The following is a 20,176-nucleotide window of genomic DNA, read 5'->3' on the forward strand; positions in this document are numbered from 1 at the left end:
TGACTTGGTGAGTGAGTTTATAAGGAAGTGTATGGGAGATGTGGTACCCACTGAGACTATTAAAACTTTCCCTAACCAGAAACCATGGATTGATGGCAGCATTCGCGCAAAACTGGAAGCACATACCACCGCATTTAATCATGGCAAGGCGAATGGAAATATGGCCAAATACAAACAGTGTAGTTATTCCCACCGTAAGGCAATCAAACAAGCAAAGTGTCAGTATAGAGACAAAGTGGAGTCGCAATTCAATGGCCCAAACACGAGATGTATATGGCAGGGTCTACAGACAATCACGGATTACAAAAAGAAAACCAGCACCATCGCGGACCTCTATGTCTTGCTTCCAGACAACTTCTTTGCGTGCTTTGAGAACAATACAGTTCCACCGACGCTGCCCACTACCAAAGACTGTGGGCTCTCCTCCTCCGTGGCCAACGTGAGTAAACCATTTAAACGTGTTAACCCTCGCAAGGCTGCCTGCCCAGACGGCATCCCTAGCCTCGTCCTCAGAGCATGCGCAGACCAGCTGGCTGGTGTGTTTATGGACATATTTAATCAATCCCTATCGCAGTCTGCTGTCCCCACATGCTTCAAGATGGCCACCATTGTTTCTGTTCCCAAGAAAGCTAAGATAACTGAACTAAGTGACTATTGCCCCTTAGCACTCACTTCTGTCATCATGAAGTGCTTTGAGAGACTAGTCAAGGATCATATAACCTTCACCCTACCTGTCACCATAGACCCACTTCAATTTGGGTCTAGCGTCACACAAGGGTAAGTTCTCAGCCTCCCGTACTCCCTGTTCACCCACAACTGCGTGGCCATGCACGCCTCCAATTCCATCATCAAGTTTGCAGACGACACAACAGTGGTAGGCTTGATTACCAACAACGACGAGACAGCCTACAGGGAGGAGGGGAGGCACCTTAGGGTGTGATGTCTGAAAAATAACCTCTCACTCAATGTCAGAAAAACAAACTAGATGGTCATGTATTTCAGAAAACAGAAAAGGGAACACCCCCCTGTCCAAATCGACGGGACAGCAGTGGAGAAGGTGGAAAGTTAAGTTACTCTGTGTACATATCGCCGACAAACTGAAATGGTCCACTCACACAGACATTGTGGTGAAGAAGGGCAACAACGCCTCTTCAACCTCAGGTGGCTGAAATAAATGTGGCTTGACACCTAAAACCCTCAATAACTTTTACAGGTGCACAACTGAGAGCATCCTGTCGGGCTGCATCACCGCCTGGTATGGCAACTGCATCACCCACAACTGCAAGGCTCTCCAGAGGGTGGTGCGGTCTGCACAATGCATCACTGGGGCAAACTACCTGCCCTCCAGGACACCTACAACACCCGTTGTCACAGGAAGGCAAAAAAGATCATCAAGGACAATAACCAGCCGAGCCATTACCTGTTCACCCCGCTTCCATCCAGAAGGTGAGGTCAGTACAGGTGCATCAATGTTGGGACAGAGAGACTGACAAACAGCTTCTATCTCAAGGCCATCAGATTGTTAAACAGCCACCACTAGCACAGAGAAGTGACTGTCTACTTACAGACTTGATATCATTGGCCACTTTAATAAATGGAACACTAGACACTTTAATCATGTTTACATATCTCGCATTACTCATCTCATATGTATATAATGTATCCTTCACTATCTATTCTTTATTATCTATTGCATCTGTAATGAGAATGGGGTCGAAAAAAGTGTAGATTCACACGCCGAGCACGGTAGATGTTTATTAAGCCTTCGCTGAAGGCAGGAATTGTGGTCACAGGCAGGCAATGGACAAACACAGGTAGGCATTAAAAAACAAACAATACCTCACAAGCAAACAAACAGAAAGAATTGAACTAAATAGGGAGCTGATGAGAAACCAACACAGGTGAAATCAATGAACAAAAAGGAAAGACACGGCTATGTTCCAGAACACAAAGAAACAGGGCTACGTTCCAGAATACAAAGAAACAGGGCTACATTCAAGAACACAAAGAAAGAGAACACAAGGTTAACTAAGAAAATAAAAGCAGAACCTTACAGCCTCTTTGCTGCTCTGTCACTGCTCATCCATATACAGTATGTGAACCCTTTGGAAATACCTTGAATTCTGCATAAATCGGTCATACAATTTGATCTGATCTTCATCTAGGTCACAGCAATAGAGAAACACAGTATGCTTGAAGTAATAACACACAAACAATTATATGTTTTCATGTCTTTATTGAACACACCGTGTAAACATTCAGTGCCGGGTGGAAAAAGTATGTGAACCCTTGGATTTAATAACTGGTTGACCCTACTTTGGCAGCAATAATCTCAACCAAACGTTTTCTGTAGTTGCGGATCAGACCTACACAACGGTCAGGAGGAATTTTGGACCATTCCTCTTTACAAAACTGTTTCAGTTCAGCAATATTCTTGGGATGTCTGGTGTGAACTGTTCTCTTGAGGTCATGCCACAACATCTCAATCGGGTTGAGGTCAGGACCCTGACTGGGCCACTCCAGAAGGCGTATTTTCTTCTGTTGAAGCCATTCTATTGTTAATTTACTTCTGTGTTTTGGGTCATTGTCCAGTTGCATCACTCAACCATTGTTGAGTTTCAATTGGCGGACAGAGAGCCTTACATTCTCCTGCAAAACGTCTTGATAAACTTGGGAATTCATTTTTCCGTCGATGATAGCAAGCTGTCCAGGCCCTAAGGCAGCAAAGCAGCCACAAACCATGATGCTCCCTACCATGGACTGACCATGGACTGATGAACATCATGGCTTTTAGAGATACTTTGTAACCCTTTCCAGCTTTATTCAAGTCAACAATTCTTAATCTTAGGTCTTCAGAGATCGTTTTTGTTCGAGGCATGGTTCACATCAGGCAATGCTTCTTGTGAATAGCAAACTCAAATGTTGTGAGTGTTTTTTAAAGAGCAAGTCGGCTCTAAACAACATCTCCAATCTCATCTCATTGATTGGACTCCAGGTTAGCTGACTCAAGTTATTAGCCTAGGGGTTCACATACTTTTTCCAACCTACACTGTAAATGTTTAAATGATGTGTTCAATACAGACAAGAAAAATACAATAATTTGTGTGTTATTAGTTTTAAGAACACTATGTTTATCTATTGTTGTGACTTAGATGACGATCAGATCAAATTTGATGCCCAATCGAAAGGGTTCACATACTTTTTCTTGACACTGTATTTTATACTTATATATTCATATCCCATTCCTTAACTAGATTGTGTGTATTAGGTTTTGTTGTGGAATTTGTTAGATATTAGGGTTTGTCGTGGAATTGTTGGATGTTACCTGTTAGATACTGCTGCACTGTCGGATCTAGAAGCATAAGCATTTCACTACACTCGCAATAACAATAACCAACCATGTATATGTGACCAATAAAATTGTATTTTATTTGATTCCTCACACTCATTCTTGGTCAAATTGCCCTTACACAGACTGGAGGTGTGTTGGGTCATTGTCCTGTTGAAAAACAAATGATGGTCCCACTAAGTGCAAACCAGATGGTTTCACAGACAGGGTCACCAGCAAAGCACCCCACCAACATCACACATCTCCCTCCATGCTTCACGGTGGGAAGCACACATGCAGAGATCATCCGTTCACCTACTCTGCGTCTCACAAAGACACGGTGGTTGGAACCAAAAATCTGATATTTGGACTCATCAGACCAAAGGACAGAATTACACCGGTCTAATGTCCATTGCTCATGTTTCTTGGCCCAAGCAAGTCTCTTCTTCTTATTGGTGTCCTTTAGTTGTGGTTTCTTTGCAGCAATTCAACCATGAAGGCCTGATTCATGCAGTCTCCTCTGAACAGTTGATGTTGAGCAGTGTCTGTTACTTGAACTCTGTGAAGCTTTTATTTGGGCTGCAATTTCTGAGGCTGGTAACTCTAATGAACTTATCCTCTGCAGCAGAGGTAACTCTGGGTCTTCCTTTCCTATGGCTGTCCCCATGAGAGCCAGTTTCATCATAGTGCTTTATGGTTTTTGCGACTGAAATGTTCCACATTGACTGATCTTCATGTATTAAAGTAATGATGGACTCTCGTTTCTCTTTGCTTATTTTAGCCGTTCTCTTCTGTATACCACCCCTACCATGTAGCAGCACAACTGATTGGCTCAAACGCATTAAAATGAACTTTTAACAAGACACACCTGTTAATTGAAATGCATTCCAGGTGACTACCTCATGAAGCTGGTTGAGAGAATGCCAAGAGTGTGCAAAGCTGTCATCAAGGCAAAGGGTGGCTACTTTGAAGAATCTCAAATATAAAACATGTTTTGGTTACCACATCATTCCATATGTGTCATTTCATAGTTTTGATGTCTTCACTATTATTCTTCAATGTAGAAAATAGTAAAAAATAAAGAAAAACCCTTGAATGAGTAGGTGTGTTCGAACTTTGACTGGTACTCTATATCATTAATTTATTCGTCCAAAAATGACTGTAGCAATAGCGGATTTCCCCTTTAAGGAGTTATTTCTTAATGATTGGGATCACTGACTTTATTGATAGGCATACATACTGAAGTATATTGAGAAACAATTCTGCATCAGCTTGAATAGGTTTCAGGACCCCTACCCTGTGAGTAATCAGAATAACACAGGAGATCAGAACTTCACAATGTGAAGGACAGATGGAAAGATAAAGATGTGTTATCTATGTTTTGACAAATAGATAAGACTGGGGGTACAAGTCTTATCTATTGTTTATCATTCTCATTCTTGCCAGGGAACATTTCTTCAAGCATTGATGTTACCTGCAACATTGTGAAAGTCTGTGTTATTAAGTTACATTGCATTGCATGTTCTGCCTACGCCAGCCCCCAATACCCATTATACTTTTTATGCATGGTATTTGAATGTATGCAATAGCAGACATGCCTTTTGCAATACCCATGATTATAAAAATAGACCCTCTTATAAAATTGCCCAATGCATATGAAATAAATCACAAATTAAGTTGGTCTGAGTGCAATACCTGAGATGCAGAACAGCAGGCTGCACTTTAGGCCTAGTTGTCATGGTATCCACCAAGCGGCGCTTGTGACCTCCCAATAAACTTCCACCGTCTCTCCCATAGCTGGTCTCGATCTCAGCTCTCCGTGACGCTGTTGCTGCAAATGTCTATAGAATATCGAGTTACAATACGCCCCATCTTTAAACCCAGTCTATGCGCCGTTAGCCGGAGTACAACAGGACACGTCCTGTGTAAGCCGCCAGCCAAGGGTCAACGCCTGTGTAAGTTTTCTTCGTTCCTATAATAGTCCTTCCAATGCATTTGGCAAGATAAAAGTTAATAGGCTTTTCCGATACGTACGTAACGCTGAATTCCGAGTTTGGATTTTGAGCAACGGTGTTGCTATTGAAAAGGCTACGTTTTCTGACGCTGGCGCGGTTAATGTTTCCAACGACAACTGCATTTTCTCTCCCATAGTCTATATTATATGTTTATAGTTTTGTCTGAATGTTTCAAGCACTTGGGCGGTTTCATTACGTTGTCACAACGTTATACAACTTCCTTGGCGTCTCTGATAATGTCGAATACCTGTTGATTCAGTATCTTGAAGAAGAGATGGAGAAGGAGGGGGAGTTGAGAAAAGCGGATTGTATTCATTGCCTTCTGTTGCCGAGGCGAGGCTAGATTTAAAATAATACTATGGAAACGTATAAACAGACCGTGCCGACACTTGTACAAACACATTTCAGTTAGTTAAATATGCCTTGAGTGAGCGGTGAACGGAAACTATGCTACAGTGGTGTTCTGGATCCATAGGTAGAACTATCCCAGCTAGCACATAACGTTTCTTAGAGCTTGGTAAGAGCCAGTGGCGTGTATTGATGGAGGCCATGGGAAGCCATGCTTCCCCCCAAAAAATTACTAAGAAAAAAAATATATACAATTTATCTTTCTGCTCTGTGTTTTCATAATTGTCCTTAAATTCACAAGAGGCTGAATGTATCGCTCCAGAGAAAGCATCTGAGCGAGCGAAACAGCGCCTCTCTGTATGTGTAGCCCATGAGATCATTGCAGCCTGTAGCATTGCATGCAAGGGAAGCCAGAGAGCATTTGTCCACCCTCGATTTAAAAAAACTATAATATAATAGCCAATCAGCTTTGAGCTAAACTGAGTGAGCTCAACTGTGAATGGTCCTGGCACACCAAAAAAAAGTGTCAATGGAAGCCTGTTTTGAATTTGGCTTCGGCTTCACACTAATCACATCACATCTAGAGCAAAACATCAAATGATATTCAACAAATCGAGTTTTTTTTTTCTTGTTGTATTGTTTTCTTTTGGTGGATAGCTAGCTAAAATAGGCTCTTTCATAAATTAGCCATGGATGGAGTTAGGGATTTTGACTTGTGGATTTTACTTAATCCTCCGTACTGGCCAATGATTATAACGCCAATTATGACCCAACCATAAATTCATACTTTGTTCCCCTGAAAGGATGTAAGTTCAGTATGCAGCTAGATGTAGTAGGCTAATGTTGACCCAGCTCATCGTTGCCCATGTATTTTAACCAGGTAGCCTATGACAACAAAAACTGAAAGCGTATTGTATGACTAAGTCATAGACCATTTCGCACAACTAGGGTGAGTCAATCATTACTTTAACAGAACCTTAATAAACAATGTTCATCTGTGGGAATTTCAATACTTCAGCATAACATTTTCTGCAGGTTTCCTCATGGGGGTCCTGTGTGGCTCAGTCGGTAGAGCATGGCGCTTGCAACGCCAAGCGTCGTGGGTTCGTTTCCCGCTGGGACCACCCATATGTAAAAGTAGTGGCCCCAGCCGACTTGTAAGTCGCTTTGGACAAAAGCGTCTGCTAAATGTGAAAACTTAAACTTAACTTATATTTAGTCATGATCTGAGAACATTAAGAAAACGTTACATAAAAACCATAAGAAAACATTAGTAAAGTTGTAAGAATGTTATTTAAAACCGATACATTCCATTCTCAGCATCAACAAAACTCTATTCTCGATCTTGTTAAGTGTGTTCAGGTGTGTTGGCCACTCCCACTAATTTGCCACACCTTATCTTAATGAGTGCTTGTTTCCATTGAAATTTTCGCTTAAGTTCTCAGAACGTTTCCGTTTTTCCGGTCAGGAAACATATGATTTTGTTCCCAGAACCAATTGGAAACCAAAAACGTATGTTACCACAACTACAAAGACCAAATTTGCTAGCTGGGATCCCTAGAAAAAACAACTTCAAGAAACAATTATCCTATTGACTAGTCAAGTTGTTTCTATTTTGGTTTCAAACTCATTTTTATATTGGGTGACAAAAATGGCTATTGTCTGTAAGTTTATAGACATTTGCTGTAAATATAGCCTACTGATAGGCATATAGGCTATTCTATGGCTGATAATGCCATGAGAATCGGCTCTTCAGCATATGCACCTGCACCTGATGATTGAGCTAATATAAGATTTAAGAAAATTAAATAATTAAGATCCTCCCCATACCACTTCTCATTGATAATGGATAAATGCAATTAAAGAAACCGTTTTCTATCAATGCTTGCGTGGTTTGACTGGAGTGGGTATGACAAGGTTACAAAGCAGTTAGTAAGACGATTTACTGTACTCCAACTAAATATGCAATATTTAACTTCCAGGTATTTGTATATCGATGTACCTTTTGACGTATAAAAAATGTCCCAATATAAAAGGAAGACATTTCATTCACATTAGAACATGGACTTCATCTGCATCACTTAACCTTTCAGTTTTAAAAGCATCACTGTGCCTTGTTATAGTAACACATAACTCATTTCTTAATGTATTAGTGGATACTTGATTTACAGTAACTGAGATGTGATATGGCTATTGATTCGGCTACTGAGCATAGAAGCAGAACACCTGCCTGTTTGGCCTAACATGCATAGTAAATGACTTTGCCATGGCCACACAGATGACTGGCAGTGACATACATGTCACAAAGCCATTGCCAGTGTCAGTTAAGGCCCCAGGAATGGCAATTGACAGATGTTAATCCCTGAATAAGAGCATTAGTCAAATACAAAGGCCCCATAAACCTGCATGTGCCTAGTAAATACCTACTTCTTCTAGTAGTATTGTAGCACCTGCACGAAACCTTTGTTCTGTCGTGTAGCAGCTCTCGTCTTTAGCATAAAAAAAAATTATTCAGCATAAAAATGTGTATTTTATATTATGTCCTGTGAAGTATGACAATTCAGAGAGTCGGCTGCTTAGATGTTTTAATGGTCTGTCAGCCTTTAAGAACACACTGGTCAGAGTGTACATGGATATAAACACTGAATGACTAAAGTAGCCTATGTGATAATGATTGACAAATGTAGCATTGCAACAACACTCGTAATGGTTTCATGTTGATGTCATATTCATGTGGTCAAAGGTCAAATAGGGGGTGCTTATATGGAGGGTGTGTATGTTTTTGCAGGCCATGACTACGTGAAGAGTGGCACTCATCGGTTGATAGGCAGCTATCACATCTACCAGGAACAAAAGACATGATTGAGACAATGGGTAAGTGATCAGTCAATGTGTGTTAGAAAAGTGTTGATTGCTAGTGTTGTCCAAGGTCTCACAACATGAAAACAGGGAGAGGTGATAATGTTTTGATGAAGAGAGTAAATTAAATTGATGTTATTATTTATTTAGATAATGTTGCTCCCCATCTCCCATAAAAAAAAATCCAGACTAGGCCTCAGTTATTGTAAAATCACCCTATTTCTCTAACAAACACAGACCCTGAGGAGAATTCTTGTTATGCACGCCCGAACACTCCTCTACGAAAACAACAACAAAGTACCCCAGAAGGTACATGCCGTTAACAGAGAAATGTGTCTGTTGAGGCTCTCGTGTTATTGGTTTGTTTACTGTCTCTGCACAAAGAGGTGGGCTAGGTCTCAGAACGAACAGTGCTTTGGAACTTGTGCACGCCCTATTAGGTGTTAGTCACAGTCCGCAGGCTTTGGAAATTGCCCCGTCCTCCTCGACCGGAGGACGTCAAACCCATCCTTGGCTAACAAGCCGCTTTGAGGAGGCGAGAAGAGCTTATGCAGGGTCGAGCAAGCAAACTGTGGAGGACCTTTTTTTCTCCGGTTGCCCAGTCCGGACCTGTGCGTCTCTCGGCCGAGCCAAAGCTAACAGCAAATCATTGTTATTCTGAAAGAGAACATCATGTTGAATGGAAGTTAAGCTAAGCCTCAGGGTGGTCTCTCTCTCTCGCTCCCCCCATGAATCATTCACATAGTGCTTCACACATTAGAAAGCACGTTTGGTTCCGTGTGTCAACAGGAGCATGTGTTACTTACAGTAGATAAGACTTTTGAAGTCAATTGTATTATAGACATTCCTTCAACACTCATTCCTTCAACACTGCCCCTCGGGGTTGTATTCTTAGTCACCTCCTGTACTCCCTTTCACCCATGAATGCGTGGCCCGCACACGATTCCAACACCATCAAGTTTGCTGACGACAATGGTAATGAGACAGCCTACAGGGAGGAGGTCAGAGACTTAGAAGTGTGGTGCCTTGACAACAACCTCTCCCTCAACATCAGTAAGACCAAGGAGCTGCTTGTGGACTACAGGAGAAAGAGGGGAGAGCATCCCATCCACATCGCTGTCGTGGAGCTGGTCGAGAGCTTCACATTCGTTGACCTCCACATCACTAAAGACTCAACATGGTTTACACGCACCCTCACATTAGTGAAGAGGGCACAGCAGCCACTCTTCCCCCTCCGGCGACTGAAACTATCCTCGGATCCTCCAGAATGTTATACAGCTGCGCAATTGAGAGCATCTTGACTGGCTGTATCACTGCTTGGTATTGCAAATGCACCGCCCTGGACAGCAAAGCGCTACAGAGAGTGGTGCAGACAGTCTAGTACGGGCTGAGCCCTTTGCCATCCAGGACCTCTATATCAGGCGGTGTCAGGGGAAGGCCAGAAAAATTGCCAAAAAATCCAGCCACCCTAGCTATAGACTGTTCACTTTGCTACCGTTTGGCAGATGGTACTGAAGCATTGGCTCTCGGAACAACAGGCTCTCGGAACAACAGGCTCTGAGACAGCTTCTACCGCCAAGCCATAAAACTGCTAAATAGCCAGACTGCTAAATAGTCAATGAATGGTACCCAAAGTATCTTGCACTGACCCTACGCACACTCACTAGACTGTATATACACACCATTGATGTATTATTTCATAGTTTTGTTGTCTTCACTATTATTCTATATTGTAGAAAATAGTAAAAATAAAGAAAAACCCTTGAATGAGGTGTGTCCAAACTTTTGACTGGTACTGTACATTTTCAAACTCATCCTATGCTGCCTGCTGCTACTCTGTTCTCTATTTATTCGTATTATTGTCTATCCTGATGCTTAGTCACTTTACCCTGCCTTCATGTACTTTTCTACCTCAAATACCTTGTACCCCTTCACATTGAGCTTGTACTGGTACTCCCTGTATATAGCTTAAAAAAGTGTATTTTATCCCCCTTGTGTTACAATTTTTTCTCGCCCTTTTTTGGGGCGGCAGGGTAGCCTAGTGGTTAGAGTGTTGGACTAGTACCCGGAAGGTTGTAAGTTCAAACCCCCGAGCTGACAAGGTACAAATTTGTCGTTCTGCCCCTGAACAGGCAGTTAACCCACTGTTCCTAGGCCGTCATTGTAAATAAAGGTAAAATAAAATAAATAAATTAAATTGCATATTTGGTAAGCAGTGGAGGCTGCTGAGGGGAGCCGTCTGGAATGAGGCAAATGGAATGGCATCAAACACATAGAAACTAGAGGTCGACCGAATATGATTTTTCAACGCCGATACCGATTATTGGAGGACCAAAAAAAGTCGATACCGACTAATCGGCCGATTTAAAAAAAAAAATATATATATATATATAAAAAAAAAAACATTTTTTATTTTATTTGTATTAATGACAATTACAACAATACTGAATGAACACTTATTATAACTATATATATATATAGTATATATAATACATCAATACAAATCAATTTAGCCTCAAATAAATAATAAAATGTTCAATTTGGTTTAAATTATGCAAAAACAAAGTGTTGCAGAAGAAAGTAAAAGTGCAGTATGTGCCATGTAAAAAAGCTAACATTTAAGTTCCTTGCTCAGAACATGAGAACATATGAAAGTTGGTGGTTCCTTTTAACATGAGACTTCAATATTCCAAGGTAAGAGGTTTTAGGTTGTAGTTAATATAGTATTTATAGGACTATTTCTCTCTCTATACCATTTTGTATTTCATATACCTTTGACTATTGGATGTTCTTATAGGCACTGCCAGTGTAACAGTATAGCTTCCGTCCCTCTCCTCGCCCCTACCTGGGCTCGAACCAGGAACACATCGACAACAGCCACCCTCAAAACATCGTTACCCATCGCTCCACAAAAGCCGCGGCACTTGCAGAGCAAGGGGAACAACTACTCCAAGTCTCAGAGCGAGTGACGTTTGAAACGCTATTAGCGCGCACCCCGCTAACTAGCTAGCCATTTCACATCAGTTACACCAACCTAATCTTGGGAGTTGATAGGCTTGAAGTCAAACAGCTCAATGCTTGAAGCACAGCAACGAGCTGCTGGCAAAACGCACGAAAGTTGTTTGAATGAATTCTTATGAGCCTGCTGGTGCCTACCATCGCTCAGTCAGACTGCTCTATCAAATCATAGACTTAATTATAACATAATAACACACAGAAATACGAGCCTTAGTTTCCATATTAATGACCTATCATTTCGAAAACTAAACGTTTATTATTTCAGTGAAATACTGAACCGTTCGGTATTTGATCTAACGGGTGGCATCCCTAAGTCTAAATATTCCTGTTACGTTGTACAACCTTCAATGTTATGTCATAATTACGTAAAATTCTGGCTAATTAGTTCGCAACGAGCCAGGCTGCCCAAACTGTTGCATATACCCTGACTCTGCGCGCAATGAACGCAAGAGAAGTGACACAATTTCACCTGGTTAATATTGCCTGGCTTTCTTTTAGCTAAATATGCAGGTTTTAAAATATATACTTCTGTGTATTGATTTTAAGAAAGGCATGGGTGTTTATGGTTAGGTACAGTCGTGCAACGATTGTGCTTTTTCCGCAAATGAGCTTTTGTTAAATCATCCCCCTGCGTTGCATCTATTAAATGCAACACAGGACACGCTAGTTAAACTAGTAATATGTCAAAGGGGGCATGTCAGCCTCCTATCTAGCTGTACTCAACTTCTAAACAGTTTCAAAACACTTGCGTTGATCACCCTGCATGTTCATACTGATAACTATCCCTCTCTTCCACTCTTCTCCACGCGGCTGCCTCCCCATGCGGTCACTGGACTATGCAACACTTTTGCAGATACCCAGCGTGCCTTGCAGGCAGTGGAGCGTCTCCAGGCCAAGCTGAAGGACCGGGGGGAGGTCCCCACAGAGGAAAAGCTCAGCCTGCTCAAGTCAGTTCTCCAGAGCCCCCTGTTCCACCAGATTCTTGCCCTGCAGAAGTCTGTCCAGCTCCTCAAAGACCAGGTGGGTAAGATCAGGTTTTTCATTGGTGTTGGGATGTAGGATCACTAAGTTAGTCAGCTAACTTTGATGAACAATATCAAATATACAGTGCCTTCAGAAACTTTCCACACCCCTTGACTATTTACACATTTTGTTGCATTACAGCCTGAATGTAAAATACACTTAACAAAAATATGAATGCAACATGTTGGTCCCATATTTCATGAACTGAAATAACATTTTCCATGGCTCAAAAAGCCTATTTCTCTTACATTTTGTGCACACATGTGTTTTCATCCCTGTTAGTATTTATCCTTTGCCAAGATAATCCATCCACCTGACAGGTGTGTCATGTCAAGAAGCTGATAAAACAGCATGATCATTACACAGGTGCACCTTGTGCTGGGGCAAATAAAAGGCTGCTCTATAATGTGTAGTTTTGTCACACAATGCAATGCCACAGATGTCTCAAGTTTTGAGGTAGTGTGCAATTGGCATACTGACTGCAGGAATATCCACCAGACCTGTTGCCAGAGAATTTAATGTTAATTTCTCTACCATAAACCGCCTTAGAGAATTTGGCAGTATGTCCAACCGCAGACCACATGTAACCACGCCAGCCCAGGATCTCCACATCCAACTTCTTCACCTGCGGGATTGTCTGAGAGCAGTCACCCGGACAGCTGATGAAACTGAGGAGTATTTCTGTCTGTAATATTATAGCCCTTTTGTGGGGTAAAACAAATTTTGTTTGGCCTGGCTCCCCAGTGGGTGGGCCTATGCCATCCCAGGCCCATCCATGTGAAATCCATAGATTAGGTGCTAATATATATATTTCAATTGACTGATTTACTTAAAAGAACTGTAACTCAGTAATATCATTAAAACTATTGCGTTTGTTTTTGTTCAGTATAGTTTAATTTGAGATTTTTTGTCGCTGGCCTACACACAATACCCCATAATGTCACAGTTGAAGCCTAAATATGTTCAGGAGTAAACATGTGCTTAACAATTCACATAATAAGTTGCATGGACTCACTCTGTGTGCATTAATTGTGTTTAACATACTTTTTGAATGACTACCTCATCTCTGTACCCCACACATACAATTATCTGTAATGTCCCTCAGTTGAGTAGTGAATTTCAAGAACAGATTCAACCACAAAGTCCAGGGAGGTTTTCCAATGCCTCACAAAGAAGGGCACCTATTGGTAGATGGGTAAAATAAAAGCAGACATTGAATATCCCTTTTGAGCATGGTAAAGTTCTTAATTACACTTTGGATGGTGTATCAATACACCCAGTCACTACAAAGATACAGGCGTCGTTCCTAACTCTGCCGGAGAGGAAGGAAACTGCTCAGGGATTTCACCATGAGGCCAATGGTGACTTTAAAATAGCTACAGAGTGTAATGGCTGTAATAGGAGAAAGCTGAGGATGGATCAACTACATTGTAGTTATCCCACAATACTAATCTAATTGACAGGGTGAAAAGTGTAGCAAAAAATCAGGCACAGCAATTTACTTTTTTGGTTCAGCCTGCTTTCCATCAAACGCTGGGAGATGAATTCACCTTTCAGCAGGACAATAAGCTAAAACACAAGGCCAAATTTGCACTGCAGTTGCTTACTAAAAAAAAACTTTACAACTTGCAAACTTTGCTGGAGTTGTTAGCTGGCTAATTGTTTTCCTCTTGGATGTTTTGTTTACTATTGCAACCTTTTGATGGCAAATGTATTTTACAATTCAACATAGGCTAGCTAGTTGCTAAGGGTCGACTTTTCCAGGAATGTTTTTGCACTGCAAGAATGCGATCAAGCAGACAACGGCACTGTTCTTGCACCGCAGTATATTGTCTAGCTATGTAAATTAGAATTTAATTTTGACTGCTGTTACGTTCATAGCTGACTTGTAAATTGTTATTTTATTATACAGCAGCCTACATACTATTTGTAACTAAAATAGGCCTACTGGTTGATATGGATCAAAGGGCCCTGCAGCTGCTTATGAACTCTCAGGTAGCCTAGAATCTAGGGCATGTTATGACGTCTTGCCTCGTTTTGGTTTGTTGACCCGACAAAACAAAATATAACATTTAAACAAAAGGACAAAACTGTCACTCACTGAGTCTGGCATTAACCTCTAAGCAGTCTATGGACAAGGTATGACAGCAATCCATGCTTTGGTTGTTTTTGTACTTTGAGTAAACTATCCCTTTAAGAATGAGGGTTAGGATAGGCATCACTCTAACCCTTACAGGGGGTCATAAACATGACCCAATAAAGTAAACATAGACTTAACCTCAACCCATCTCTGGTTCCAACTCCCTAACAACTTCTCTTTAAGTTTTTGTCCACATTGTAGATAAATGTGTTAATGGCATAGCTTCAGACAGGATTGACCATGCATGGTCTTTGCTACGACAGTATTATTATGTCTGGTAGTTAGAATGAAAGAAATGACTGCTACCTATTTCAATCTTGATTTGGTCTGCATTGAATCCAATTGAATTATTAGGGCTCCAGACAGATTTAGATTTTTTTCTTCTTCTCCAATCATGTATTACTGTGCTCATATTGCAGTCCGAGCTCATCTGGGCACTTTTAATAAGGTTCCATAAGCAGACAATACCAGGAAAAGCCAAAAGGCCTCCTCGGCTTATCCAGGGCCCATGAGAAATGTAGATTTGTTTTTGCCCAAGAAAGAGCTCTGGTTAGGTCACTGTGGGAAGGGGCCAGGGTGAGTGCTTGAGACAGAAAATATGTGAGCTATGCAGTGGGAGGCAGGGGGGCTGCTACATCTTTCTTTTTTTTTTCAACCCTGAAGGAATTCAGATTATAAAATCCTTGCAGGCATTTTTTTGTGCGCCAGTGCTTTATAGCTTATTTCAGCAGTGTCACATTCCTTAGCATAATGTAGCAATCCAGTCCACACAGTATAGCATGGGTAACTGTGTGTGTGGCATGCTAAACTATTGCTCTTCCACCCTAATGTTTTCAAGCTAAAATACATGAGTAATGGAGTCTATGTTTATAGATAAAGTGAATCAAAGAAGACATTAAATAATATAAATTAAATTTAGAGGAACAGAGATTAAGCTGAGATTTTGCAATACAAATAGACTTTCTGGCTTCCTTAGGCGAAACCAATTTGTAGAAAAGCTGTAGTTGGTGTTTTTGTTGTCAGTCAATGCCTAGACCCACACATAGTCTGTCTGTCTACTCCTGCCAGTAGCGCCTAGCACTGTCAGTGTCGCTATGGCGACGGGGCCTGCTCGCAGAAGAGAGAGGCTGCCGCCGTGTGAAGTGGGGCAGAAACAATTTTTTAAATGTGCAAGAACCAAACTGGAACTTTAATCCTCTTAGCCCGGCTGGCTAACAAAGCTTGTGTATGGGACAGCAACTTGAGCGCTACGCTAAGTTAGCCGAGCCTGCAGGGTTTTTCTCTTTACAAAGGCTAAAACCTCACCATAGGCTACTGTCTGGATGATATGTCAGCTCGTGTCAAAAATGCTTCTTCAATATGCTAAGCACACAAGCACAATTTCAAAAGGGCAACCGAAGCCGAGGATGCTATATTTCAAACAAAGTGCTCATGAAGCAATGCGCTAGTCCTTTTGGATCACATTCAAATGAATCATAAACAAACATTAGAGCCAATAAGCAAATGAGATTCAAAAACATAGTTTTACACATTGTCTAATTCATGTAATCCATTAGTCACCAAACCACAGTGGTTGCGGCCCAGTTATTGACTAGCATATCAAGGCATCCAGATGGCTATGATGGAAATATTACATTGGTGGCAGAGTCATTGTTGGATCAGCTGAAAGGCTATTATCTCTGAAGGATTAGACTGCTATAGATCCAGCTAATCACGGTTGGGTAACGAGCTGGCCTGCCTCCCCCGCTCCTAGACTTAGTTTGATTTAGGGAATTCACAAAATTAGCCTTTGTTTATTTTAACAGCAGTGATGGCAGGTTTTTGGTTAGAACTTGATTGGATCGGGCTTGTGTGGCCTTATTTGGGATATTAGTGATACTCACTCAATGCATGTGCGTAACAATGTGACAAGTAAACATGGTTTGTGTTGATATATTCAAAAATAAAACTGTAATTTTGTGGATAAAGTCTGTTTCTTGCAAGATGTATAATTCCTACCATCACAACATTGAATACATTTCATTTCAAATAATTGGTTATAGTGTTTGTGATCATGTCTCTCTAACTTCAATCGAACAACTGCAACAAATTCAGTAAACAGCACTTCAAACTATAACAGCCAACAGCTTTTAGCAGCTGCTCTTTCTTATAAACAATACTGAGTTTACACAGTACACAATATATCAATATGTTGCAAAACCTAGAATTGTTGAATGCAACACTTGACTGTATTTCCATTGATGGTTTCAGGGTGGTGTCACATCAACACTTAGCGATGAACTGAGTGAATGCTACACATCAGCCCAGGCCAATGGTGGCCATCTTGCCTACCCAGAAGCCTCCACTAGTACACAGGTCAATGGGAAGCAATCGCCTGAGGATTTTGAGCACATCATTCGCTCCATGGCTCAGGTAAAGACATGTTTGGATAAAACGCAAGCATTTCATACATTTTGAGTTATTTCCTCACAACAAGTAACTTTCTTATAGATTCACATATATTAAGAGGTACATATTTCATTATATGGTTGATTGTTTTTATTTCATATGTTGTTGGTGGTACTATTTCTCCACATCCCTAGACTGTAAAACATCTCCAGAAATGTATCTTGATAATCACAGGCAAGTCTGGTTACACTCCCGGTCAATCTAGCTAAATATTCAAAGACATTCAAAGACAAGTGCGCACTACACTACGCTGTGTTCAGTGTACACTCTTGAGTGACTTCAGGGGAGAGTGTGTGACTTTGCTGCTGCTGCTGTGAGTGGGGGGGGGGGTGTGTAAGAAGGAGGGCTAACGTGGAGAGTGTGTGATGTATATGGGTACATTTTGTGTGTGTGTGTGCGTGCGTGCGTCTCTAGGGGCGCTACGTGACGCACATGGAGCTGGTGAAGCCACTGTCTGGGGGTCTGGGCTTCAGCGTGGTTGGCCTGAGGAGCGAGAACCGCGGGGAGCTGGGCATCTTCGTCCAGGAGATCCAGCCCGGGAGCGTGGCCCACTGGTATGGGAAAGTTAACAAGGGTCATCCCCAGCAGATAAATCTGGTTGAAATGACATCATTATAACCAGAAACCCAGTTTTGCCTACTGGGTCAACCGTTGATTATCTAATGTGTTAGTGATGGGCTGGAACAAAATGCATGCCCACCCTGTGCTGGGCAAATCTGGTTGTAATGAAGTCATTAAAACCAGAAACCCAGTTTTTGCACATTCCCGCTGAATCAACAGTTGATTATCTGATGTGTTAGTACTGGTCTGGAACAAAAGCCTGCCCACCCTGCATCTCCCCAAGACCATAGTTGGTGACTACTGTCTTTTTGGACCTGCATCTTTTCAACAGTGAGATTATCCTCAGTTCTAAGCCTTACAGCCCATTAGATAATCAACTATTCAATAATGAATTTAGTTGCACTGAAGCCGCGTCCGAATGAACTATTTTTGACCTCGAGTCATCAATAAAAACTTAACAATATAAGTCTTTAAAGGGATAGTTTACCCAAAATTACATATTGGACAAAACTACTAAAAAGTTACCACTTACAGCTGCAATATGTAACTTTTTGGGCGACCTGACCTAATTCACTTACAAATGTGTGTTATAGATCTCTCATTCTCATTGAAAGAAAGTTTAAGAAGCAGTAGATCTGTTCTATCTGTGCTATATCTATGCTTCAATATTTGTGATTATGGAATATTATATTTCACAGCAGTTTAGATGCTACAATAATTCTCTACACTATACTTGCTTGTTTTGTCACATAAACTGAAATTAAGTGAACTATTAGAATTTTAGCAACCAGGATGTCATACTGTAATTTTGGTGAACTATCCCTTTAATTGATGTCTTGTGGGAATATTTTTTATCATGAAAATCCTCCTGTTCCCACAGCGATGGGAAGTTGAAGGAGTCAGACCAGATCTTGGCCATCAACGGTCAACCCCTGGACCAGACAGTGACCCACCAGCAGGCCATAGGCATCCTGCAGAGAGCATCTGAGTGCGTGCAGCTCACTATAGCCAGAGGACCCATCCCTCAGCTGGCCAGCCCCGTGGTGTCCCGTACCCCCTCCGCTGCCAGCACTCTGTCTGCCCACTCCAGTGCGGTGAGGGGAGTGCACACACAGAAGCTTGTGGAAGCATACACGTATATAAACACATTAGCACACACCTTCACACTCACATTCTGTATACACACACACACACACACACACACACACACACACACACACACACACACACAAACTATATTGTCTCACATTCCTAGCGTAATGCCTGACCTCTCTAGCGTGATGAGGAACACAGACACAAAAGCACCCCTTATACACAGACGGTTGTATAACATTAGTTCACTGGGGCACACACACAGCAATATTCAAATTCCTTCTTTGAGCACTTAACATATTCCTTCTCGCTCCTTGTGGCACAAAGAGCCTCAACGATGTATCTCTATCACCCTGTTTTGTGTAGTTTTCTTTACATCCTCCCAGGTGGTTCCTGGAAGGATGTTTCTTCATTTCCTCTTCATTAGTCCTAGTTGTTCTCCTTGGACGGCATACCTCTCTTTTACCCTGAGGGTTACACCCTATACATAGTAACCGTTTTGTTGTGAATGTTTTGAGATCCGTATCTGACGCTGCACTCTCTGTGTCCCTCCTTAGGCCCACTGGAATCATGTGGAGACCATGGAGCTGGTCAATGACGGGACAGGCCTGGGCTTTGGCATTGTGGGAGGAAAGACCACCGGTGTCATTGTCAAAACCATCCTGCCTGGAGGCATTGCTGATCAGGTGACTTCAATGTCATGGATGCACCACACATTGGTATTTAGAGGATTTGCAAGCAGGAACCAACTGGGTCAAAAATGGTTTGAATCAATGTTTTTTACACGTTATTTCAACAACAACAAAAATCCATGTGATGATGTTGAATTAATGTGGAAAACTGATTGGATTTGCAAAAAGTCCTCAACGTAAGGATTTCCCTAAATCCAATGTCAGGGTGACATGTTTGGTTGAATTCACGTTAGTTGACATCTCAACCAAATGTGTATAAAAAATAAATGTTGAACTGGCATCTGTGCCCAGTGGGGAAGCTTGGTTTTTGTAAGCCATACCTACTAGTAATAACCAACTTTTCTGCATTGTACTTAGGATGGGCATCTGCGCAGTGGGGACCACATCCTCAAGATTGGGGACACTGACCTATATGGCATGGGAAGTGAGCAGGTGGCTCAGGTACTGAGTTTTGTATCGAATTGACAACTGATAATGAGACTTGTCTGAGACTTTTAGACATACAACATTGAGACTTGACTGAGTCTTGACAAAAACTTCTCAATTTTATCCCCATTGTCCTGCTTTTTCTATGGTTCTATACAGTATAGCCCGAAGTGACAAGTACAGTATTTAGTGTGTAATGTTGGTCTCAGTTGTAATGTGATTGGTC

General features: G+C 41.6%; 1 protein-coding gene across 5 annotated transcripts in view; it reads left to right on the forward strand.

Moving 5' to 3' along the window:
* Window positions 1-5,172: 5,172 nt before the first annotated feature.
* LOC135510602 (multiple PDZ domain protein-like) overlaps window positions 5,173-20,176 on the forward strand; it is a 69,812-nt gene continuing 54,808 nt past the window's right edge. For 3 of the 5 annotated variants that reach the window (XM_064931642.1, XM_064931644.1, XM_064931646.1), the window contains exons 1-8: window positions 5,173-5,283; window positions 8,480-8,565; window positions 12,422-12,588; window positions 16,982-17,143; window positions 17,594-17,733; window positions 18,621-18,834; window positions 19,390-19,518; window positions 19,882-19,965. In XM_064931642.1, coding sequence (XP_064787714.1) covers window positions 8,550-8,565; window positions 12,422-12,588; window positions 16,982-17,143; window positions 17,594-17,733; window positions 18,621-18,834; window positions 19,390-19,518; window positions 19,882-19,965 — 912 coding nt within the window. In that variant the 5' untranslated portion in view covers window positions 5,173-5,283; window positions 8,480-8,549. The remainder of the gene's footprint in view (window positions 5,284-8,479; window positions 8,566-12,421; window positions 12,589-16,981; window positions 17,144-17,593; window positions 17,734-18,620; window positions 18,835-19,389; window positions 19,519-19,881; window positions 19,966-20,176) is intronic. The other 2 variants (XM_064931643.1, XM_064931645.1) reach the window with 2 other exon arrangements.

The sequence above is a fragment of the Oncorhynchus masou genome, chromosome 23, assembly GCF_036934945.1.
Source record: "Oncorhynchus masou masou isolate Uvic2021 chromosome 23, UVic_Omas_1.1, whole genome shotgun sequence".
Taxonomy (NCBI): domain Eukaryota; kingdom Metazoa; phylum Chordata; class Actinopteri; order Salmoniformes; family Salmonidae; genus Oncorhynchus; species Oncorhynchus masou.